The following is a 23,820-nucleotide window of genomic DNA, read 5'->3' as shown; positions in this document are numbered from 1 at the left end:
GAGGAATGAGAAGCAGGTTCTTGGAGGCTGGGTCCCCCCTCACGACAGGGGTGTGGGCACCTGCAGCCTGGCCGCAGCTCCCCCTGCAAGCCAGACTGCTTCCTCTTCCAATCTGCAGCGTGCCCGGGGGTGGCCTGTGGGCTGAAGGCGCAGAGCCCCGACGTGCAAACCTCGCACTGAGAGCAGAGCAGCCCCTGGCTCTCGGCTTGGGGCAAGCCTGGTGCCTGGGAGCTGCAGGTGGGGAGGGCGGGAAGGGGGACGAGGCGTGTTCTGTGGGCTGTGTGGGGTCCTGCGTCCTGGGAGGAGGCCGTGCTGCTCCTGGCTGTTGGCGTCAGCTGCACGTGGCGGCCTGGTCAGCTGCCTGGGGCGCTGGTGCATCCACAGCGGCTTTGGGTTTTGCTGATACAGGGCTTTGCCTTTGACTTTTTCTTAGATAATTGCGACAGACAAGGAAGGAAATGAGATCAAGATCGCTGGGAAGGCGGGGGCTCCCATACCTTGTTGGAAAGGGGAAGTGGTGTGTCAGCGCCGGGAGGGCCCATGCGTCCAGACCGCCTCTAGCCTGTCACCTTGCTCGGGCTGCTCAAAGTCTGCAAGCCCCTCCTGCCTTTTTTTTTATGCGATTTGCTTTGGGGGAAATGCCGGTCTGCTAAACTTTGACCTCTGGCCAGCACACGCTCACACCTGATGTGCCGTCACCCCAGGGAGCGTGTCCAGAGCACGGCTTGGGCGCCTCGCACCGTGGAGATTCAGCTTTAGGAGGTCAGGGAGCCCAGGTGACAGGGACCCACCAGAGAAGCCAGGGTGCGCGGCAGCTGCCTTCCCGCAGGGCAGGAAGAGGCTCGGGGTGCTGTGTGAGCAGCTTTCTGTTCCCTTGGAAGTGAGGGCGCATCCGCACCTGAACACCCCCTGCGACCACCCACAGCCGCGCCCAAGCCCCTGGCGGCCACTGGGCCAGCAGGCCTGAGGGCGACCCTGTGCCTCCTCACCTGCATGGGGCAGGGCGCAGGCTTGCAAGGAGGGGCCGGGCTTAGTCTGTCCGCCACCCCGTCAGTTCATTCTATCCTCCCCCCACCCCGTGCTGGACGCCAGGCGCCGATCAGGAGTCCCCAGGGGCCCAGGAGGGACGCAGTGAACCCTGAGAGCGAGCCCCACCCCGTGGGCCCCAAGCCCCGCCCCTCCCGGCGTCGGAGGGGCCGGTAAGCTGATAAGCTCTGGGCCGGGGGCTCGTCTCGGGGCGGGGCACCGAGGCGGGACCTAGTCCCCAGCACAGAGCCGCCTCCCGCCAGCACAGCGTCCCTGGAACCTGGATCCCACACACGGCGCTCAGGTCCTGTCCCGGCCCCGGATCCCCGCCGTGTGCCCGGAGCACGCCCCCGTCCTGGCCCCGGATCCCCGCGCTCCCCCCGGTCCCGGCCCCGGATCCCCACCGTGAGCCCGGAGCACGCTCACGTCCCAGCTCTGGAACCCCGCGCTCCTCCCGGTCCCGGCCGTGGATCCCGACCGTGAGCCCGGAGCGCTCACGTCCCGGCCCCGGATCCACGCGCTCCCCCCGGTCTCGGCCCCGGATCCCCACCGTGCGCCCGGAGCGCGCCCGGGCCATGCGCCGCCTGGGGCTCCAGCTGCTCGCGCTGTGTCTGCAAGGTGAGTGCGGGCGAGGGGCCGGTGTCCTGGGCGCGGGCAGGTCCCCTGGCCTCCGGCACCCAGCTCTGGGTCAGCGGCGGGTGGGGCGCGCAGCAGGGAGCCGTCACCGGCAGGGCCCAAGGTGGCAGACGGAACTTCAAAGGGGAACTGGGGAGAAGCCGCCTGGGGCATTTCTCCAGCGCTGGTCAGGGTGGCGACTCCTCTCCCCCGGAACCTTGGGGTGACTGCCCCCTCCGCCCAGAGCCCCCAGCCTGGGGAGCAGTGACCTGAAGCTGGGGGCAGGCAGGAGAGGGAGGGAGAGGGGTGGTCTAGCCACGTGGGGACCCTCCTCGGTCCCGCGGCCGCTGCTGCCGGGAGCTTTCTGGGCTGGCTTCCGTGGCTCCCAGCTCCAGGCTGGAGGGGGCCCATTCTCCCGGGGTGGGCGGTGATGGTGGGAGACACTCCGGTTAACACCCTAAGAGAGACCAAGTAGAGTCTTGAGTCTCGCAGAGTGACTTGTGGAGGAAGCTCCAGCTCCGGTCCTCCCCCCACTCCCAGGCCCGTTTGTGGTGGGGTCCCCAGGAGCCCTGGATCCAGGCAGGCCCAGGGGCTCCTCAGGTGGGTGCAGTTACGGGGTACGCTGGGACGGGCAGGATGGCCAGACCTACCCCCGGGCCCCAGGAGGGTCAGCCTGAGGCCTGGGGGAGGAGCCGTCCGCGGCAGCCCGCTGGGCCCCACCTGGGGCAGGGGAGCCAGGTCTCCCGGGACGCCCCAGGAGGCCCGCTGAGCCCCTTCTCTCCTGCAGTGGCCGCCCCCAGGCCCCCCCTGCCCCATGTGGAGCAGTACGAGGTGGTGTGGCCCCGACGTCTGCCAGCGCCCCGAGCCCGCCGAGCCCTGCCCTCCCACCTGGTAGGTCTCCCCAGGATGCTGGCCTGGGGGCTCTGTCCTGGGTCCTCGGAGCCTGTGGTGCCGCTAAGCTCCCAGCCCCAGCCAGCGGTGAGGCGCCTCTGCCCCTCTCCCTCCACCCCCAGGCCTCCCCTCCCTGCATCCTGCCTCACCCTGCCCTCGGGAGGGGTTGGGCCCAGTTTCACTCTCTGGCTAGATTAGTCAAATTCCTCCTGTAGGGCCAGAGGGAATGGCTCACCCTGCCTGTGGGTGCTGACACACCTCGGGCTGGGATTCCCCAAGCCAGGTGGCCTGGGGCATTCCTGAAACCCACGTGGGTGTGGGTGCGTGAGGGACAGCACCGTCCTGACCTCAGCGTCTGGGGAAAGCTTTCTACTGCCCTGGGCCCTCGCCCCATCCTGTCCCAAGAGGTCACTGCCCTGGGGTGCTCCATCAGGCGCCTGCCCCCATCTCCTCTGCTACCTTGGATCAGGGCTGCCAGGGGGCGCCGTCTCCCCCTCCCCCTGCTCCCGGGGGTACGGGATCCTCGTGGTTACTTGTGTGCCCAGATGGGGAGACTGAGGTAGAGCTCCAGCCTGCCTGGCCCCAGCTTCCTAATACTAGCCCAACGCTGAACGCCCCCAGGGTTCCATGAGGGGCTTTCAGATCTCAGGGGGCAGGCCCCTCACGCTGGACCCCTCTCTGTGCCCTGGCTCAGGACCTGTACCCAGAGAGTGTGAGCTACGTCCTTGGGGCCCAAGAGCACACCTTCACCCTGCACTTGCGGAAGAACAGGTGAGTGGAGGGGTCGCAGCACCCCAGGCTGGTCCCACCCCTGCCCCCCAGCATCCTCACGTCCTAGGCATGTGGCTCCCTGGCCCGGCCTCTCCTCCATGCCCGCGGCAGCTTCTGGGGGAGACAGGGGGGCCCAAGGCATCACAGTGGCTCTTTTTTCCAGGGACCTGGTGGGCTCGGGCTACACTGAGACCTACAGGGCTGCCAACGGCTCCCAGGTGGTGGAGCAGGTACAAAGGCAGGTATGAGCCCCGGGGCCGCCCTCCGGGAGGCGGGCAGAGGGGGACCCAGCTGTGCCCGCTCACACCCCCTCACGCCCCCTCCCTCCCGCAAGGATCACTGCTTCTACCAGGGCCACGTGGAGGGCCAGCAGGACTCTGCCGCCAGCCTCAGCACCTGTGCGGGCCTCAGGTGGGTGCCGCACACCGGGGGAGGCCTGGCGCCCCCACCGCTCTAGAGAAGCTGGGGGGGTCAGGAGGGAGGAGGGCCCGGCTGGGCATGGCGACCTTCCTGCCGCTGGCGTCACCATCGCTGGCACCTGGCACCAGTCGCTGGCGTCACAGGTCCCAGGCTGCAGGCTCCCTGGGCCGGATGCCCCTCCCCACCCTGCCGTGTGCCCCTCACCGACCCTCCCAGCGTGGGGGGAGCCCCCAGAGGAGCCCCCTGCCCTTGGGGCGGGCACACATGCTGACTCAGCCCCTGGCTCCCCTCTGCCCTCAGGGGCTTCTTCCGGGCTGGCTCCACCGTGCACCTCATCGAGCCGCTGGAGGGGGGCGGTGAAGAGGTGCAGCACGCGCTGTACCGAGCGGAGCACCTGCTGCAGAAGGCCGGGACCTGCGGGGTCAGCAACAGCAGCCTGGAGAAGGCCTTGGGGCCTCGGGTGTCAGCGGCCTTCCGGCCCCGGGTGAGGGCAGGCCTGGGCCCGCTTCCCCACCCCTGGGCACTGGGACCCCGCATCCCGACTGCCCCTGTGCCCGGCTCAGGGGGCTTCTACCTGCCGTCCCCAGTCCCACGGCCTGGGCGTCTCCGTGTGGTCCCTGTGGCCGATGGGCCTGGCTTCGCCGGCGGCTACAGAAGTCGCTCGTGAGCCCGTGCTGGAGCCTCTGGGTGGGCACCCCCAGTCCTGAGCAGGGTGCCCGCCACAGGACCCGAGCATAGGTCACTGTGTGAAAACCCGGCCCGGGCCAGGGGGACTGTGGCTGGGGCCGCTGACCAGTTTCTTGTGTCCCCAGAACTGGCCACTGGCCCGAGACACCCGCTACGTGGAGCTGTATGTGGTGGTGGACAGCACAGAGGTAGTGGGGGGCGGGGGGGGGGGGGGGTAGGCCATGGGGGCCAGGCCGTGGGGGGCAGGCCGTGGAGGGTGGGGGGGCAGGCCGGGAGCGGGCCTGCGGATGGGACACCGGCCCCTGAGGGTCCCCCGCCCTGCAGTTCCAGAAGCTGGGGAGCAGGGCCGCTGTGCGCAGCCGGGTGCTGGAGGTCGTGAACCACGTGGACAAGGTGGGCGCTGCTTCCCCCGAGGGACAGGGGCGGAGGGGGGTGTGGCAGGGGCTCCGCTGTCCCTGAGCCTGACCGCGCGCTCTCCTGCCCTCCCAGCTCTACCAGGAGCTCGATTTCCGGGTCTTCCTGGTGGGCCTGCAGATCTGGAACCATCGGGACGAGATTCATGTGAGCTCCAACCCCGACACCACCCTGGAGAACTTCCTCCGGTGGCGGGTGGAGAACCTGGTGGGGCGGCACCAGCACGACAACGCACAGCTCATCACGTACGTGGGCGGGGGGGGGGGGGGGGCACGGGGAGGTGCCTGGGCGCAGAGCGGAGGGCGCCCCCATCCCCGGCTCGGCAGTGGGGGGGCGGGGGCGGGGGCGGGGCGTGGCCGGCAGTGGGCGGGGGCGCCGGGCGGGGGCGGGGCAAGGCCGGCAGTGGGCGGGACGCCGGGCGGGGGCGGGGCAAGGCCGGCAGTGGGCGGGGCATGGCCGGCAGTGGGCGGGGCGCCGGGCGGGGGCGGGGCAAGGCCGGCAGTGGGCGGGACGCCGGGCGGGGCGGGGGCGGGGCAAGGCCGGCAGTGGGCGGGGCATGGCCGGCAGTGGGCGGGGCGCCGGGCGGGGGCGGGGCAAGGCCGGCAGTGGGCGGGGCGTGGAGCAAGGCCGGCAGTGGGCGGGACGCCGGGCGGGGGCGGGGCGCCGGGCGGGGGCGGGGCAAGGTCGGCAGTGGGCGGGGCGCCGGGCGTGGGCGGGGCGTGGGCGGGGCAAGGCCGGCAGTGGGCGGGGCGTGCTGGGTGCTCGGTGCCAGGCGCAGAGCCCAGACCCTAACCCAGGGAGGGAGGCAGTTTTCGGGGCGTCCACATTGGGGCACTGCTGTTTCAGGGGGGTCGACTTCACCGGGACCACCGTGGGACTGGCCAAGGTGTCGGCCATGTGCTCCCGGGACTCTGGGGCTGTGAACCAGGTGCGGAGGGGGTCTGGGCGAGGAGGGTCAGCGCACCTGCCTCCCCTGGAGGACGCGCTGATGCTTTAGGAGGTGTTGGGGGGCAGTGCCCAGCCCGGGTGGGGGCGGGCGGCGGGCGGGACGCATCAGCCCCCGCCGCCTCTCCCTTAGGACCACAGCCTAGGGAACCCCGTCGGCGTGGCGTCCACCATGGCCCACGAGATGGGCCACAACCTGGGCATGGACCACGACGACAACATTCAAGGCTGCTACTGCCCGGTGCCCCAGGAGGGCGGCGGCTGTGTCATGGCGGCCAGCATCGGGTGAGGCCAGGGGCTGTGCGCAGGGTGGGCTGCCTGGGCGCCCCCACCACCCCCTGACAGGCACCACCCTGCACCCCCAGCACCGAGTTCCCTAAGATGTTCAGCCACTGCAGCCGCACGGACCTGGAGGTTTTCATGGAGAAGCCACGGACCGGCCTGCCTGGCCAACGCCCCGGACCCCGACCGGCTGGTGGGCGACCCCGTGTGTGGGAACCGGTTTCTGGAGCGTGGGGAGCAGTGCGACTGCGGCCCGCCCCAGGTACAGGACGAGGGCGCCCGCCCATCCGCGTGCTCTGACCCCCGTAACCAGCCGCGGGGGCCTCTGGAGGGCGGTCCCGGGTCAGCCCGGAGCCCACTCCCATCTCTGCGGGGCCCTGCCCCACTCCCCAGGCCTGTCAGAACCCCTGCTGCAACGCCACCACCTGCCGGCTGGCTGCGGGGGCCGAGTGTGCGCAGGGCGCCTGCTGCCGTGAGTGCAGGGTGAGTGCGGCGCCCCCGGCCACGGGGTGAGGGGGCCGAGGACATGGCCCACAGCAGGGCAAGCGTGGGTCTGTGGGGGCCTGCGTTCCCCACGTGAGCTTTGCTCCGCTGCGCAGGTGACCCCTGCCGGTGAGCTGTGCCGCCCCACAAAGGATGCGTGTGACCTTGAGGAGTACTGTGATGGCCAGCAGCCAGCGTGCCCGGAGGACGTCTTCCAGGAGAATGGCACGCCCTGCCCAGGAGGCTACTGCTACAACGGGGTCTGTCCCTCGCTGACCCAGAGGTGCCAGGACTTGTGGGGGACAGGTGAGGCCTGTGCGCTCCGGCCGTGGACCCGCAGGCCTGCAGGGGGCTGCGCGTCCCAAGCTGGGGGACTGACCTCCTGGCCCCCACAGGCTCCCGGGTTGCCATAGAGACATGCTACGCCTACAGACTCTCTCCAGGCTGCAAGGGCAGTTCCCTTCCTGACTTCAGCAGGTAAGTGCTCATCTGTGGCTGGCTCCCCTGGGTCCAGGGCCACAGGCTGTCCCTGTGTGTGGGGCTGCCCAAGAGGCTGCCCTGAATCGGGGGGAGCAGGGGCTCTCCAGGAGGTCCACCTGCCCCCAGAACCCCCAGGCCTGAGCATCTGCCCTCGTGGGAGGGAGGGTTGCATCCCTGGGGCTGGGCCTGGGGCAGGGATGCCCCTCAGCAGACCCTATAGCCTGTCCCAGGGCTCTGGGCCCCGTTTTGTGTAGCCCTCCGGGTCCTCCAAAGGGGGGGTCCACATGCCCCAGGCAGCAGACCCAGCAGGGCTGGTGGCATGGCATGCTTCTCTCCACAGAGTCAACAAGTGTGGCATCCTTTACTGTGAGGGAGGACAGAAGCCTCTGGAACGGAGTTCCTGCGCCATGACCTTCCCCACAGGCACCTGCCAGGCTCTCGTCCTGGAGGGAGGTGCTCAGTATGAGCCAGTGCCTGAGGGCACCCGGTGCGGCGAGGACAGGGTGAGGACAGGGCATCGGCTGGCTGTGACCCAGACGTGGGCCTGGACGTGTCCTATGAGGCGGTCAGGCTGCTGGACCTCCAGGTCCTAGATGCACGTTCCTCGTGGGCGAGCCCCTGGTCCAAGGGCCGTGCACACAGATTCCTCTATGTTCCCAGTAGAGACTCAGTAGGGGCGGGGGGGTGGGGGGCTCCGGAAACCCCGCCCTTAGTTCCCGGGGCTTGAAGACCCTTCTGCCCTGCATTCCACACCCCTGGGCATGGCGGAGGCCAGGCCTCTGGCCCCGGGCACGGCGGTGGGCTGGCTGGCCAGCAGACGGAGCGGGGACCGGGCGGCCCTGGAGGCGGTGGCCATGGTCGGCTTCAGCTGCCGGTGGAGGTGGGTCTGGAACGTCTGCCTAAGGAGCCCCCTGCTGCCCCCCAGATTTGCTGGAAAGGACTCTGCCAGCAGCTGCAAGTTTACAGATCCAGGAACTGCTCCGCCCAGTGCAACAACCATGGGGTACGTGAGCCGGGGGAGGTCCCGCCCCCCGCCCCCTGGGGCTGAAGGAGACTGGTGGGCCGGGCTGGAGGCGAGCCCAGGCTTGGCAGGGGCAGAGCCAGCGCCCTGGGGGCGTGCGAGAAGCCCAGCTGGGCCTGCTGGCTGGAACTGGGGGGACTGGGCGTCCCCGGTGAGCACGGAGGCCCAGGGCAGTGGTGCCGGTGGACACATGGGCACAGGCTGCGCAGGCTTGAAACAATCTGGAACATGGACTAGCGCGATCAGCTCTTGATAACCAATAACTCGTGAGGTGATGCGGGGACAGTCGGCCCCTGAGAGCTCGGAACGGCAGGGGCTGGGGTGTGCCCTGTGGGCCTTACGTGCTCGCCTTGCCGTCAGCACCTTTGACGTAGCCCTTGGTTATGGCAGCCCCACGGGGGAGCCGGGTCTGTGCTCCATCGGCGGGGCCACAGCAGAGCCCCTCTCTGGCCTGGGGCCTGGCCTGCTGGGCCCTGGGCGGTGCAGCGGATGGGGTGTGGAGGTCCAGGGGGTAGGGGTGCCCCTCAGCAGACCCTACGGCCTGTCCCAGGGCCCCACCGGTCAGGCCGGGCCCTGACCCCCACTCACCCCCAGGTGTGCAACCACAAGGACGAGTGCCACTGCCACCCGGGCTGGGCGCCACCCTACTGCACAGAGCTGCTGCCGCAAAGGCACACAGGTGGGCCCGGCCGCCCTGGGGCCTTCATGCCTACACAGCCTGATGGGGTCCTCCCTCAGAGCACCGGGCAGGGTGGAGGACACCCTGTGCCCCCAGGCCCCTCGGGGCACTGCTAAGGATTTGGGTTTGCAGTCCTCGACTCGGGGCTCTCTGACACCTGGCCTCCCACGCCGCACAGGGTCCAGGGACCTTCTGGTGGGCGTGCTGATGTTCGTGCTGCTGCTGGCTCTGGCGCTCCTGGTGGCCATGCTCCTCTACCGGAAGGGCTGGATCCCCAGCTGTAGGAGGTGAGTCGGCTGCGGGTTGCAAAATACCATCACGTGCAAGGAGCACTTCCCGTGCCCACACGGTTGGGAAATGCCCTGCTGCTGCGGGAGGATGAAGAGAGGCAGCCTCGGGGCCTCTGCCTCTCACTGAGCGGGGCGGGGCGCAGGTGACAAGCGCTGGTGACAGGCGCTGGTGACAGGCAGAGGTGGTGAACCCAGACAGAGCTCCTCCGTCCACACCCGAGTCGGTGCCAGAACACCTGGGAAGATGGGGGCTCTGCAGGAGCGGCTCTCCACCGCGCACGGTGGGCCGCCGCCTCGGAGCTGCCTCGGGACCTTGCCCCATCTTGCTGGTTGAGGGACACACATGGGAGCCCCTGAGTCCCTGGCCCAGAGCCCCAGGCCAGGACACACTGACCAGCTGTGCTTTCTCCCCAGGAGTGCAGCGCCCACAACTGCCAAGGGGCTGTCCAACCCTCTGTTCCACGAGGGGCAAGGCGTGCCGGCCAAGGGTGGGGCTCCGGGCCCCACCATCCACCCCTGCCAGCCTGCCAGGCCCATGGCCTCCGCGGCGACCCCTAAGCAGCCACACTTCGCTGTAAGCACAGCATCCCCGCTCCCTGGGCCATCCCTGGGCCATCCCGCCAGCAGCTTAGGGCTGCCCCAGGGAGGCAGAAGCAGGCTTTGGGGTGGACTGTCTGAGAACTCACAGGAGCCAGGGACAGGACGGGAGCTTGAACCTGGTCCGGAGGCTCTCGGCCTCTGCGGGGTCAGTCGGGAGGTGTTAAGACCCAGACGCCCTCTGTTGCTGCCCAGCACCTGAGCCCCCTCCACAAGGCTGAGGGAGGGTGTGTGGGGGTCGCACCTGGGCTGGGCCCTGCTGGGCAGTGGGGCGGGGCAGTGCATTGCACGCACTGTATTCTTCCTGGGAGGGAGGGAACCTTGAGTCCCGAGCTGGGGGCGCTGCTCCCTGTGAGACCCAGGCTCTTTCCCCTGCTCCCCGCAGCCTTCAGCCACCTTGGGCAGCCCTGCCTTCACGGTTCCTGTGTACACCCGGCCGCCCCCACAGCAGGTGAGCCGCAGGGGGCCCGGCAGCCAGGCCATCGGGGGTTCCCAGTGGGTCTGAGGTGGGGAGTGCAGGGGCTGGGGGCTGGATGTGTTGAGCCGGGGACCCCAGGGCAGCAGCTGCCCCATCGGCTGGGCTGGTCGATGGTGCTAAAGAAACCCGGGTGCCCAGGGGGCCTGACTGCTCTCCTCCCTCCCACTAGCCCAGGCCTGCTCCTCCTGCCGCACCCCTCCCTGAGCTGAAGCCCAAGCAGGTGAGAAGCCTCGGCCACTTGGGAGACTCCCCCCACCCCTGCGCCTAGGGCCCCTCTATGGCTGTGGGGCCCCTCCAGACCCTGCTGTGTGTGCGGCTCCTCCATCATGAAGTCCTCTGCTTCCCTTTGGGCCTGATTTCTAGAGATGCTTTGAGAGATGCTCAGCAGATGACTCCTTCCTCTGTGACCTCCAGGGTCTGCCTGTGTCTGGAGGCCCTAAACTCATTTTAGACGTACTGAAAAGCTGCAAAAATAGGGTTAGGAGGGACTTTGACAGGACAAATGGGGACCACGGGGCAGAAAGGGGTCTGGCCAATGAGTGGTGGTGGCAGTCAAGGCTACAAGGGAGCTGTGCACACCGAGGGCCTTCCCTGGGGCAGGGGTGGGGTGGCCAGTGCCCAGGAGTGGGCCTTCCCTGGCCCCCCCCCCCTCCAAAGCCTGAAATACAAACATGCAAAGTTCAGTAGTTAATTCCTGGCTCTTGAACTTCCAAAGACCCACATTCTGGCCATTTAAGAGCTTTTCTTGGGAAACACTGGAGTGGGGCAGTGAGGTAGGTCGGGGGATAGGCCCCTGAATGGGGTTCGGTTCTGTCCCTGGCGCAGCCAGGGGCTGGGGAGTGTGTTGGGGGCACCTTGTTGAGAAGCCTGCGGGGTGGCCAGGAGCAGAGCCTGTTCCAGACGCGGGTTGGCTTGAGACGGTGTCTGAGTGTCGTGGTCTGTCCTCCAGGTTGTGAAGACGACCTTACCACCCCCGGTGCCCCCCGTCAAGCCCGGGGCTGGAGCTGCCAACCCTGGTGCCTCGCAGGTAAGGCTCTCCCAGGGCGCTGGGTCTCCCGGGCTGACTGGGGGGTACCGGGGGTGGTAAGGTCGTCTTACCAGTGAGTGGGGGACACTCACCGTCCGCCAGCTTTAACATGGCCTCGCTGGGGACATGGGTGACACCTGTTGCTGAGCCGTGACCCACATTTCCAGAGGCTTTAAAGTGGCTCCTGGGAGCACATGCATGTTAGCATCACCGGCTCTCTCCTCCTCCCAGGGCGGGGGTCCTCCCAAGGTTGCTCTGAAGCCCCGGGTGCAGAGGAGGTGATGGGCCTGAGCCGGAGCTGCTGCGTCTGCTGAAGGGGCCTCGCCCGGCCTGGGCCCCCGCCCCGTCCCTGGGCAGGTCAGCCCGGAGAGGTGCTAACGGAAGAGCCGGGGCGGGACCGGCCGCGTCTCTGCTGCACCCCTACCCGGGACCCCGGCCGCGCCCCTGCTGCACCCCTACTCGGGACCCGGCCCTCCCTCCAGGGGCACCTGCGGCCAGGCTGAAACTGCATTGAAAAATATTTTCTGATTAAGTTATTGATCAAGTTCTAAGTAATGGGAGATTGTCATTAAATCGATGGAAGAGTGTGATGGAAGAGTGTGCTACGCGGCGCGGAGCTCGAGCTCGTCAACTCGCTCCTTCCCGCCCGGGCTCGAGCAGGGCCCCTCCCCCGCCCGGAGGCGGCGGCCCCGGGGCCCGAGGGAACGGCTGGCGGTCCCGCCCCTTCCGGGCGCCGTCTCCCGGCAACGGCCCCAACAGCCCGGCCCGTCGCCCCGCCCCTTCCGGCTCCCGGGGCTCTGCGGGCGCCGTCTCCCGGCAACGGCCCCAACAGCCCGGCGCGTTCCATGCCGGGCTCCTCCAGGCAGAGCGCGCAGTCCCCGCCGCCGCCGCCGCCGCCGCCGCCCGGCGCCCTCCGCGCCCTCCGCGCCCTCCGCGCCCTCCGCGGCCTCCGCGCCCGGCTGGACGGGCTCCCGCTCACCGCCCGCAGCACCACCGGGCCCGGGACCTCGGCGACCGCGGCGAGGGCGCTCGCTTCCGGCCGCAGGGGGCGCCCGGCGGTCAGACCCGGCGGCCCGGCTCGCGGCCTCCCTGCCGTGGCGCAGCCCGGGCTCCCCCGCAGCCGCTCCTCCCCCGGGGCGCCCACGCCGCGCTGGGTCTCCGGCCCCCTCTGCCCAGGGGTCGCGGGCGCTGCCCCGGGTGGAAGCGGGGTGGATGCCAGGCTCCGCGCCGCGCTGAGCTCGCACCCCTGCCGCTGCGGTGATGCTCGCGGCCCGTTGACCTGCACAAGCACGTCCGCCTGCAGCACAGACCTGGAGCGTCCTCGAGGCAGGGCGCCCCCTCCCTGGCCCGCTGGCCCTGCAGCCTCCCGGCTCCCTGCAGCGGCCAGGGCCAGGGCGCCAGTCCCAGTCCAGCCCGAGCTGACCACGGCGCTCACCCGCCGGCCCAGCCGTCGTTCTGGGGCACAGAGGCCGGGCAGTGAGCGGGCCCTTCCGCTGGGAGGACCGGCCTAAGAGCCTAAGCAGCGGCCCTGGCGGGCAAGGACGGGGACCCTGAGGAAGTGACAGCAGGATGACGTGCGCGGGACCCAGGACTGCATCGGGGCTGCAGTGGGGAGCAGGGTCAGGGCCCCTGCGTTCCTCAGGCTGTCCCGGGGGGCTCTGGGGCCCGGGCCTGCGGGGACGGGCCTGCGGGCCTACGACCTCTGACCCTGCTGCGTTGGTCATGCTGGGATGTGGCTCCCTGCCGCGACGGGAGGTGGGCTGAAGCCCTGGGCTGCAGACGGCAGCGCAGCCCCAGCCCTTGGCCCTTCCCGGGCCTGACCCGCCCGCCCCAGGGCCGTGCAGACTCTGTGCCGAACATCCACTGCCAGGCTGGGCCGGGCCGGGCTGTCTCCCGTCCCGTTTGTCCCCCCACCCGAGGCTGTGACTAGAAACGCAGGCAGGTGTGTTGGCAGCAGGAGTGATGGGCCGGTGCCCGCCCCTTGCTGGCCGCCCCTCACTGTGCACCCTTTAAAATCCTCGCAGGGCCCGGGACCCCACGGTGCCAGTGCCGACAGGCCGTGGGCAGACCTCACCACCTCCGCGCTTGCCGGTAGTACCCAGGTGCCTGGAGGGACAGGGTCCGAGGGGTGAGGCCCTCGCACCACTCACTTCTCTTGGGGGTTTGGGGCAGACGCACCGTTGCCCCCTCTCAGCCCGGGGCATTGTCTGGGCCTGTGCTTCCCGCAGGGGACGTTGTGCTGAGGCGGGGCGGGGGGGCGCGGGGCGGCCGTCCTCATGGGCTGCTGACTCTCGGAAGCAGGCTGAGCACGTGCTGCGGCCCCCGCGCACCCCTGCCGTCCAGCGTCCGGCACCCATGAACCGAGCAGAGCCAAGCAGAGCCTGCCCGAGCCCCCGGCCAGGGCCCGGAACACAGGGCGAGGGAGAGCGCCCGCCCCTCCCGTGACCACCCCTTCCTCTGCGTCCTGCGCCCCGACTCCCTTCCCACTGCCCAGAACCCCCTGCTGCACGGTCACCCGTCACCCGTGGGTCTCACGCCGCTGTCAGCCTGGGCTGAGGCTGCGCACAGGTGTCGGGGTGCTCCCGGGGTGCCGGCGCCCCTCAGACCCGCGTGCTCTCAGGTTCTGCACGTGAAGGTGGCCGGGCTGGAGCGCCTGGGAGAGCTGGGGGCCCTGTGACCCGCTGCCCACCGCCCCCAGCGCCCCCAGCGCCCCCAGGGCCCCTGCACCCAGCAGGCTCAGGGTGGGCCTCTGCGGCATGGGGTGCTCAGGGGCGGCGCGAGGGCCCCCAGCCCCTTGCCCCCCAGCTCCCCCGCCCCATCGGCAAGTGAAGACGTGGGCCTTGTTCCCTCCAGCCCCGAGCTGTGCTGCCGTCATTGCGGCCGCGCAGTTCCTCTCTGGGGGGTGTTGCATCACGCAGGTGGTTGGCGGAGCCGCAACATCCTGCGGCAGCCACACTGGCCTCCTGTGGAGGGTTCTGCAGAGGCGCTCTGGGGTGCGCCTGTGGGCTCGCCCCAGGTTCCCCAGGGAGGGGGCATGTGAAGAGTGGGAAGTGCCCTCGATGAGTGGCTCCAGGCGACCCCCCAAGACGGCCTGGTGCTGCTCTGGGGTCCCCTGGCCTGCGGGATGGCAGGGGGCTGCACCCTCCTGCTGGGAGCACCCCCTCCCCCGGCTCCCACTGCCCGCGCCCCACCTCCTGCGGCCTGAGCCTGGCCCTGCGGGGCTCAGGAAGCTGCGTCAGAGCCACAAGCCACCTCAGCAGCTCTGAGTCAGACTGTCCAGGCCCCGCAGCCACCGAGGCCCGCGTCGGGGCTTGCAGCTGGGTGCAGCAGGGCCCGAGGTTTGGGTCTCCCCAGCCGGGAGGCACGTGGAGACTCGGGTCCGGTGGCATCTGGGCGGCACCCGGGCACCGCGGTGGATGGAGGGGGGCTCAGAGGTCTACACAGCCTGCCCCTGCAGGACGGAGAGCTGCCAGGCGGTGGGGGGCCCGGCTCCTGCTCCGGAGTCCACACCCCACTAGTCCTGAACGTCTGGGCTACAGGTGGCGCTTGCTTGTTCCGGGACATCAGCGTCAAGAGCCACAAAATCTGCCTGGACACCGGGTCACCAGAGCCCACGGCGGCCTCTTGGTGGCTGCGGGACAGGTGGGAAGTGGCTGAGCCCGGATGTGCAGGGGCCGGTACAGCTGAGGACCCGCCTGCCTGCTCCTGCCCGGGGCTCACTGGCAGAGGTGGCCCTCGGGGCTGCGTCCTGGGGTAGAGGCAGGACGGCGCTGGCCCCACAGCCTGGAGCGGTCCTGAGCATCTGGGGCCGGGTGGGAGGGGCACGTCCAGCCAGACCTGGACCCCAGACCTGGTGGGCGGGTGGCCGGGCACTGGGTTCTGGGTCCTCGGCGGTGACTCCGCGGGACGGGGGGGGCAGCTGCAGCCCCTGCAGGCTGTGTTGTGTCCTGGGCCACTGCAGAAGCCCTTCCCCAGCAAACACCCCCAAACTGAGACCCCAACGGGGGCTCCCTCTGGCCCCACAGCACCCACGACCTTGGTGCCGTCTAGGGTGCCTCACAGGGGACTCCAGGTAGGAGGTGTGGGTCTGCAGCCCCTTGGGGCCTCCCCGGTGTGCCTGCATCTCGGGGTGCCCCAGGTTGCGGAGCCAGGGTTCCCTCAGGGCCTGGACAAAGCTGATGACAGCAGGGCACCAGGGCGCTGTGGGCTCCACCACCCAGTCCTGTTTCCAGGGGCACCTAGGGCCACCTCAAGGTCAGGCCCAAGAGGCTTCTGGACCCTCCCCTGGGGAGGTGGGACCCCAGCACCGTGCCACAAACTCCCTCTGGGGGGCCTCATGCAGGTTCTGCGGGGGGGGGGGGGGCACCTGGCCTGGGCGCTCAGGCCTCCGCAGCGCGGGGTGGGCTGGGGCTCGACAGCGGGGCTGCTTGGGGCTGCGGGCTGGGCTGGGTCACAGCCCCCCAGGTGCACGGAGTGGCCACCTCCCGGGTGAGTGACCGGCCGCGTCGGGAGGAGGGGACCTTAGGACCAAGGACCCCCGCCACCGCCCCCCGCAGCTGCTCTCCAGTTCGAATCAGCTGTGTGTGGGTGGACGGAGGGCAAGCACCAGAGCCCGATGCTGCCCGCGGGCCCGCAACCAGCCCCTGCACCAGCGCAGACCCCGGAGCAGACCCCAAAGCCGCTGCCCGAGGTTCCCGGGGCTGCAAGAGGGGGGGGGGGAGGGGGGCGGGAGGGGGGCAGGGGGCAGAGCTCGGCGCCCTGCAGTCTTGTTTTTAAGCTTTTAAGGGGAAGGCGAAGGTGGCGCGGGCTGCAGACCTGCACGGTGACCCCACCCCCTGCCCAGGAGAGCCCAGCACCCCGGCCTCTGTGCAGGGGCAGACCCGCTCCCCCCCACCCCCCCACTCCTGGGGCGGCCCGGGTCTACCCACTTCCTCATTTGTAAAATGGGGAACTAAGGATCCCACTGCCCCTCCCGTCCCCGGGGCTGGCCCAACCCCCACCACGTGGACTCCCCTTCCTGACCCGGGAGATGGGCCACACCCAGCGAGGTGTGTGGGGCTGCGAACACGCGGTGCCCAGCTGGGCCGGGGCCTGGGGGCGCTGCTGCGGGGGGGTGTCCCCGTGGGCAGACGCCCGACCGCAGGGCCTTCCCCCCCCATGCCCGCCCGCTGCCTCAGGAGCATAGGTTTTCATGAATTTTTTGTGTTTGTTTTTTTTGGTTTTCATGAATTTTGAAACAACGGATCCGACTGTCGTCCCCTTGCACCCCCGTTTCCAGCCCCATGTGTGCGTGCGCGTGTGCAGGAGGCTGGGGAGCCCCGGCCCGACTGCTGGGACACGCAGCAGCTCCTGGTGGCCTGCGGTGCCGCGGGCAGTGGTGGGGAAGCAAGGGGCAGGGCCCTGTCCCTGCTGGTCCCGGTCCTGGTCCTGGCGAGCGGGACGACGGGGGGCAGGGGGGGGGCAGCGTCCCCACCTTGGTGACACAGGCCCTCCGGCGGCAGAGGGAACCGCAGGCGGCGTGGGGGGGCCGGGGAGGGGAGTGACGGGCGGTGGAGAGCGGTGGCCAGGGCAGCCCCGCGGGGTGGACACAGGAGGTTGGTGGCCCCGGCCCTGGGGCAGCAGGTGCAGAGAGCCCGGGGTCCGAGGCCTGCGGGCTGGCGGGTCACGGCTTGGGGATCCTTTGCTCTGAGAAAGGTGGGAGCCGCTGGTGGGTGCTGGGCAAGCGAGCGGCTCACCGTTGTGTCACGATCCTCGTGACCCCGACCCCCAGTGGACGAGGCCCGGACGAGGCAGTGGACGCCTGAGGAGCCTGCAGGCTCTGGCTGTGCTTTGGAGGCGGAGGGAGCAGGATGGCACAGGCGTCCTCGGCGTCGCTGATGAGACGTGTCCAGAATGCCAGCAAACGGGAAGGATGCCTGCATCCCAGGGGGCGCGCCACCCCAGGGCCCGGGGTCACCTGGGGGTCGGGGTAGTGCCTGGGCTGGGGGGGATTCTGGGTGGGGAGTGTGGTTGCGCGGCCGCTGGTTCAGAGCTCAGCACGTGTCTTTGCGGCGTCCCCTGCACCTGTGCCCCCTGCACCCAGACCCCCTGCACCCGCGCCCCCTGCACCTGGACCCCCTGCACCCACGCCCCCTGCACCTGGATCCCCTGCACCTGGACCCCCTGCACCTGCACATCCTGCACCAGGCCCCCCTGCACCCATGCCCCTGCACCCGGACCCCCTGCACTGGCCCTCCCTGCACCAGCCCCCCCTGCACCTGGACCCCCTGCACCCGCCTCCCCCCCACCGCGTCTATAAGGGAGCCCCGCGGCGCGTGGGTGCGGAGACACGCCCTGCTGATCGGAACCGCGTTGCTGAGAAGGCCCGTTTCTGCAGAACTCACTTCGGAAACAACGTATGAAATTAGGTCAAAGCTTGAAATAAGTCGGAGCGCACGGAGCAGAGGCGAGGACTGCGTGGCCGCGCGGCCCGGGCGCAGGGAGCCAGCGTGAGGACCCGGCTCCTTGGGGCCCGTCCCCATCCGTGTTGCTGTTTCCATAGCTGTTGTTCTGTGACTGGGGAAACCACAGCAACTAAGGGTTCTTCCTGGTGCTCGGGAGCTGAGACCCCCCCCGGGACCAGGGGGCGCAGGAAAGCTCAAAACTGGACGAAGCCTGGACCCACGGCCCCGGCCCACGGCCCCCCCCGCCGGGAAGCAGCCTCGGGCCAGGAGGCGGCTGATGGGCGTCCTCAGGGTGGCCCTGTCCCTGGGGAGGGGGGACCCCACATCCAGACCCTTCGGGCCCTCCACGCCCTCCCCCTGTTCTCAGAGGGGCTTGGCCTCCCCCCACGCGGTGAAATAAACGGATACCTCCCCCACCCCTGCCACTGCCCCCATCCCTCGGGCCGGCCCAGCTGCCGTCCAGGCAGAGGTCAAGGGGGCGGGCGGGGGACCGCGGGTCCGAGGAGGGGCTGCAGGGCCGGGCTAGAGGCCGCGGCACCCTGGATGTCCTCGTGGTGGCCGTCACCCGCATCGGGATCGCCCCCCAGGCTCCTGGCCCTGGTTGGCACAGGGCCAGCTTGCCCGCCCTGCCCCGCGTGGAGCCGTGTCGAGCTGCCGACTGGCGGGTGCTGAGCCCCCTCGGGGCTCCCGGGGGAGCGCCCACCCTCCAGGTTGGGCCCCAGGAGAGACCAGCAGGGCTGAGGGTGGAGGGTCAGCTGGTCCCTCCTGAAGACGCGCACCATGTCTGCCCCCCTCTCGCAGGGCCGCCGCCCTGGCCCCGCCCCGGCCGACCCTCCCTTACCTGCTCCCCAGTGTCCCTGGGGGCCCAGCCGCGGGCACCTGCCTGGTCACCCCTCCAGCGCCTGGGGACAGAGGGCAGGGGCTCTGCTCACTTGCATTCCCAGGCTCGGAGGCCTCGCCGTCCCTCCCCATCAGGGTCCCAGAGCACCCCCGACCCCGTGCACGCCCACCCACACGTGAGCGCACACTCAGTTCCCCGGGGCGCCCTCCTTTGCTCCCACCAGCCGTCGGGACTGGTCCTCTTCCCCGTGACCCAGAGCCGCGGGGAGCAGCCCCTTCCCCAGATTCAGCGGCCTCTGGGCCTTCCCGGCTCGGTCCCAGGCAGGGGGCCCTGGGGACACGGCGCCCGCAGCCTCCCCGAGCCAGCCAGCCAGTTTCTCTGTGGACAGAGTGGGGAGGGGGCCCCCGAGGGTCCCCGGAGCCCGGGCCCTGGATGCTGGGCTCGGCTTGCTGTCGGGGCCTCGGTTCCCCTCAGCACAGGGCCCCAGGACCGGGGCTCCCAGAGCTGCCGAGGGGCCTGCGGTTGGGGGGCCGGGGGCCGAGGGCGTGTCTCCGTGGGCGAGCTGGCCAAGGACCCGAGGGACACGAAGGGACCACGAGTGAACGGCAGTGGCCGTCGTCAGAGCCCCGTCCCAGCGTGAAAGCCCCCGAGCCCGGGGCAGTGGGGACCTGGCTCAGCCTGGCTCCAGGCCGGGGTGCGGGGGGCCCAGCCAGGGGCAGGCGGGCGGGAGCGCGAGGGGTGCTGGGGCACACACACAGGGCTGCCCGGTCAGCACTTCCTCGTGGGTGCGGGTCCCGGAAAGGCCAAGGGTGCCTGGGAAGGGCCTGTGCGCAGTGGCCTTGGACGGCAGAGGGGGGTTCCCACGGCCGCCGTGCTCGGGCCGCCCGAGAAGTGGAAGAAAATATCAAGAAGCCGGATTATCTCCCCCAGAGGGAGTCACAGCCTTGAAACCCTGACGCAGGGAGGCCCAGGGAGGCCGAGGCAGGGCCCCCCCAGCCAGCCTTAACCCTTTGCCGCCCCTCCCGTGGGCCCGGGCATCCTCCTTCAGAGCCTCTGGGCACAGGCCGCAGGTGGCCGCAGGTGGCCGCAGGTGGCCCCAGGGACCCAGGAGCCTCCGCTGAGGTCAGGCTGGCCGCTCCGTCCCCCTGCCCAGGGCGCCCGGGCCCAGGTGGTCCCAGCAGCACCCGCCCAGCCCAGGGCCGAGGATGCAGACCCAGCCTGGTTCCCGGGGAGTCCCCGCCACAGACACCTTGGGGAGCAAGTCGGAACCCAGGGCCCCAGCTCACTCCAGGCAGATGAAGGATTAACAGTTGCTGCTCCCCAGCCCTCGGCGGAAGGTCGCCCTCGTTCTAGTGGGGGGCTCGCTCCCCTGGGTGGGCTCCTGCGGGCCAGATTTCCACACCCAGACGCAGCCTTTACCTTCATGCTCCAGGGGGCTTGGCCATTCTCGGGCAACTGAGGCCAGGAGTGTCGCCCTGGGGAGCTGGGCCCCTGTGGAGGGAGGGGCTGCTGACCCCGCCTGGCCCAGGCTGCAGGGCGCCTGTGGGGAGCAGTGGGGAGCTGCAGGGCATCCAAGAAAGTGTGGGGCAGGCTGGGGTGCAGGGCAGGCTGGGGGGCCTGGACAGACTGGGGTACAGGGGGGGCCAGGCAGGCTGGGGTGCAGGGCAAGCTGGGGGGCCTGGGCAGACTGGAGTACAGGGGGGCTAGGCAGGCTGGGAGGCCTGGGCACACTGGGGTGCAGGGGGGGCTAGGCAGGTTGGGGTGCAGGGCAGGCTGGGTGCAGGCTGGGGTGCAGGCTGGGGTACAGGGCAGGTTGGGGGGACTGGGAAGACTGGGGTACAGGCCGGTTGGGGTGCAGGCTGGGGTGCAGGGCAGGCTGGGGGGCCTGGGCAGACTGGGGTGCTGGGGGGCTAGGCAGGCTGGGGTGCAGGGCACACTGGGTGCAGGCTGTGGTGCAGGCTGGGGTACAGGCCGGGTTGGGGGTCTGCAGACCTGTGGGCTGCTCTCGGGGCACAGAGGAGAATCAGTGGGGTTAACTGCAGGGCCAGGGCTGAGGCGACAGCCGGGACAGCCCCTCCGCACGGGAACAGCACAGGGAGGGAGCGAGTCGTCTTGAAGGACACCCCTTATCGCCCATCAGGCCGGTGCCAAGCACGTCCTCCCAGGGCCAGCAAGGACGTTTTCTGTCTTGTAGGCAGAGGGAGGGCCGGGTCCGGGGTGTGTGCAGGGGTGGGGGCCACTCTTGGGGTCCAGGGTGCCCAGGGTTTAAGTGGGTGACACTTAAAGCCCCTTTGCAGGGGGCTCTGGCCGGGTGACAGCGCCCAAGACGCAGAGCCCAGGCCTTGGTGGACCCCGGGGGCTGGCGGACGGGACGGCTCCCTGGGGGTGGGGTCTGCGAAGACCCGGTCCCTCGGCTGGCCTCCCCCGGTCCCTTGTCTCCCCCCGGGGGGGCCGCCCGCACACAGTGGTCTGATCCGGGCCCCCTGCAGGCAGGAGCTGCCTGGCGGCTGAGGGTGCAGGCAGGGCCCCAGGTCTGAGGGTCACTCGGCGCGAGGCGACAAGGCGGCGGCTGGGAGCGGGACGGGCGGCCAGGGCAGCCCCGTGGGGTCCTGCTGCCGGCGACTCTCCCGACGGCTCCGCCAGGCTGACCTGGACCCGCAAACGCCGCGTGTGGGGGAGGCTGGGCCACGGGGGTCGGGGCTGGGGGGACCCCACGGAGCGCCCGGCCCCTCGGCGGCCTCGGCCTGGCAGGAGCAGAGGGAGGATCCCGGGCACAAGACCTCCCTGGTCACCGGGGGCCCTCGGTGGATCTGGGCCCTGCCCCACCCCCGCGGGGGACTGGCCACCCCACACCCGGATGACGCCTTGGGCTGCGGGGGGCCCATGAGGTGACGGCGGGGGCCAGTGACTCCCAGCTGCCGGCCACTCGGGGGTCCGGCCCGACAGGCCTCTCCATACCCTTCTGGGCTCCTGATAATCAGGAAAACAAGTTTAAGGAAACAAAGGGGCGACGTGGGGATCGATGCTCGGGAGCAGGGCCTGCCCCACCCACCGTCTGTCTGTCCGTCCTCCCAATGACCCACCTCAAGGAGCCCAAGGTCAAGGGCGACAGTGTGTTTCCCAGAAGCCCTGGGGCAGGTCTGCGGGGCCTGCGACCTGGGGCACCGGGCAGGACCCCTGTGGTATCAGGGCACAGCGTCCACCGCAGGGGGGAGGCTGGGGTACGGGCTCTGCAGCCGCTCCCCGTCCAGCCAGTGTGAGCGGGTTTGGGGCGCCCCTGCCTCCTCCAGCAGCGGACGGGGGGACACCCCTTTGCTTCCCCGTCGTGGGCTCAGGGAGCCTGTGTCCCCGGCTGGCCAGCTGGGCTCTGCGCCTCTGTGTCCGTCAGCCCGAGGACCGGCCCCATGGCGACCGCAGGCCTCCAGCTGCTCAGGCCACCCCAGGGCCCAGGCCTCGGTGCGGCAGGTCCAGGGGCCACGCGTGTCCGTGGGAGGCCAGGGGCTGTGCGCTCTCGCGGCTTACCCCGGCGCCGTCAGGTTTAGATGTGGCGGCGTCCACCCCGCGCTGCGGGCGGGCAGCGCCGAGGGGCTGCTGTGTGTACACGCACACGCACTTGCACACACACACGCACACGCGTGCATGCACAGTCTGGGCAGGTGCCGGCTGAGGAGGTGTCAGCGGGGCAGCTCGGCTCCCGCACCGAAGTAGGTGCCCGGGCAGTGCCTGCCCACGTTGGGAAACAAGTCGGTCCCCATGGGGGGCGTCCAGCACTGTGTTCACAGGGCTCCCTGGCTGCGGGTGGCAGGCGGGGGCCCTAGTCCGAAACAGAAGGCCTTCGGGTCCCCACCTGCCCGTCCAGCACCCCCCGCCCCCCGCACAGTGCGTGGTCTCGGCACGGGAGCCTCTGGTCCTTGGGCAGCTGTCCCCGGGTGTGCGGGGGCCCAGGGACAGCCGTCCACCTGACCCTCTGGGCTCCCGGGTGGTGTTCCCGGGGGGGTCTGGGACTCGCTGCCAGGGGCTCCGGCGGGGCAGGGGGGGACAGGGACAGACGCGCACTTTCCGGGCCCTGACGCAAGCAGTGGCGCGTTGGCAGATAAGTGCGGGCCAGGCTGGCGGGCTCCCAGCTCCGGGCGGCCGCCCCCCGGCCCGGGCCCCGCTCAGCGCTGTGCTCACAGCTCCTCTTTGTGCCCCAATCTCGCAGGCGTGGGGGTGGACGGGGCCTTGGCACGGCTGGACGCGGGACCCACGTGACAGCGGTCGCTCCGCCTGCCCGGCCCCAAGGTCGCTGCCTCGCATAAAGGGGCCCGACGGGCCGGGCTGGAGGAAGAGCTCGGGGCCAGCAGCCCGCGGCCAGGCAGCCGGCTCTCCTCCCAGCTCGCACGCTCCGCCGCCGCCCGGACCCGCCGCCTGGGACCTGCTGCCCGGACCCGCTGCCGCCTGCACCCCCCACCGCCCGGACCTGCCGCCCGGACCCGCGCCCGCGCCCGCTCACGGGCCCTCCCGACGGCGAAGCTGCTCGCTGTTCCTTTTTCCTATGCATATACTTCTTTGAGGGTCTGGCCTGAAGAGGTGTAAGGCATGGGAAAAGGGGGTAACGAGGTCCTCCTCGCGCCACGGAGCCGCCCGGGCCGCCGGGCGAGGTGGGTCCTGATCGATCGCAGGACGAGGCTTTGGTGCGGGCCCCGGGGGCTCTGGACGGGCGCTGGGCCCTGGCTGACCTTTGCCCCCAGGGGCCAGGGAGCGCCCAGAGCCGGGGAAGCTGCTGGGACAGGACGTGGGTGGGGGGCAGGCCGGGGGGCTGGGGCCGGGGTGGCTCCGCAGAGGCTTGGGGGGCGGGGGGCGCTGGGTCAAGGCCTGTAACCGCGAGTGTCGTTCATGTTCTGATCAGAAATGTCAATAAAGCTAATTTCGTGGGAACCTAAATGTGATTGTTTTGATAACTGGTTTGAACCGAAGCCCCTGGGTTGGTGCGGGGCTGTCTCCTGGCTGCCGGGGGGGTGGGGGGCGCGGGGGGCGGGCTCTGGGGAACTTAGGGCGGAGCAGGTGCGACCCCGGGGAAGGGCTGGGATCCGCCGACCGGGGTGGGGGCCAGCGTCCCTGGAGCCTGGGGCCTGAGGTTCCCGTGTAGACAAATGGACAGGAGCTTCCATGGCGACTGTGGGGCCTTGGTTGGCGAGTCGCCCAGCAGACCGGCCCCTCGGCCCCGCGCCCGGCGCCCCCTGCCCTCCTTTGATGGCTCCTCCCCCCAGGGCCGCGGTGGGAGGGGGGTGGGCGGCCCCAGGAGACCTCGGGTGCAGGTGCCGGCCCGGGGCCCAGCACCAGTCAGTGCGGCCAGGAGAGCCCTCTGGGTTCCCGACTGACCCCCCCAACCCCGTAGGCCACTCTGGGGAGGGGGAGGAGGAAGGGGAGGGGGAGGGGCAGAGCCGTCCC

General features: G+C 70.5%; 1 protein-coding gene and 1 non-coding gene across 2 annotated transcripts; both read left to right on the top strand.

Annotated features, from left to right (window-relative positions):
• Positions 1 to 107: 107 nt before the first annotated feature.
• ADAM8 (ADAM metallopeptidase domain 8) lies at positions 108 to 11,696 on the top strand. The gene is given in 26 exon segments (XM_038579192.1): positions 108 to 237; positions 434 to 1,644; positions 2,429 to 2,532; positions 3,227 to 3,303; positions 3,467 to 3,545; positions 3,638 to 3,714; positions 4,024 to 4,207; positions 4,536 to 4,598; positions 4,735 to 4,803; positions 4,900 to 5,069; positions 5,671 to 5,752; positions 5,903 to 6,054; positions 6,135 to 6,207; positions 6,209 to 6,313; positions 6,445 to 6,534; positions 6,651 to 6,840; positions 6,930 to 7,011; positions 7,355 to 7,517; positions 7,940 to 8,017; positions 8,630 to 8,714; positions 8,893 to 9,001; positions 9,419 to 9,578; positions 9,987 to 10,052; positions 10,249 to 10,299; positions 11,029 to 11,106; positions 11,338 to 11,696. Coding segments are annotated over 25 exon segments (2,481 nt in total). The 5' UTR covers positions 108 to 237; positions 434 to 1,601; the 3' UTR covers positions 11,389 to 11,696.
• An 11,215-nt stretch (positions 11,697 to 22,911) lies between these two features.
• MIR202 (microRNA mir-202) lies at positions 22,912 to 22,982 on the top strand. The gene has a single exon (NR_049432.1). It is a non-coding gene; the product is annotated as a microRNA mir-202 (primary transcript).
• Positions 22,983 to 23,820: the final 838 nt, after the last annotated feature.

The sequence above is a fragment of the Canis lupus genome, chromosome 28, assembly GCF_011100685.1.
Source record: "Canis lupus familiaris isolate Mischka breed German Shepherd chromosome 28, alternate assembly UU_Cfam_GSD_1.0, whole genome shotgun sequence".
In the NCBI taxonomy this organism is placed as follows: Eukaryota; Metazoa; Chordata; class Mammalia; order Carnivora; family Canidae; genus Canis; species Canis lupus.
This window is presented reverse-complemented; position numbering and strand designations above follow the sequence as displayed.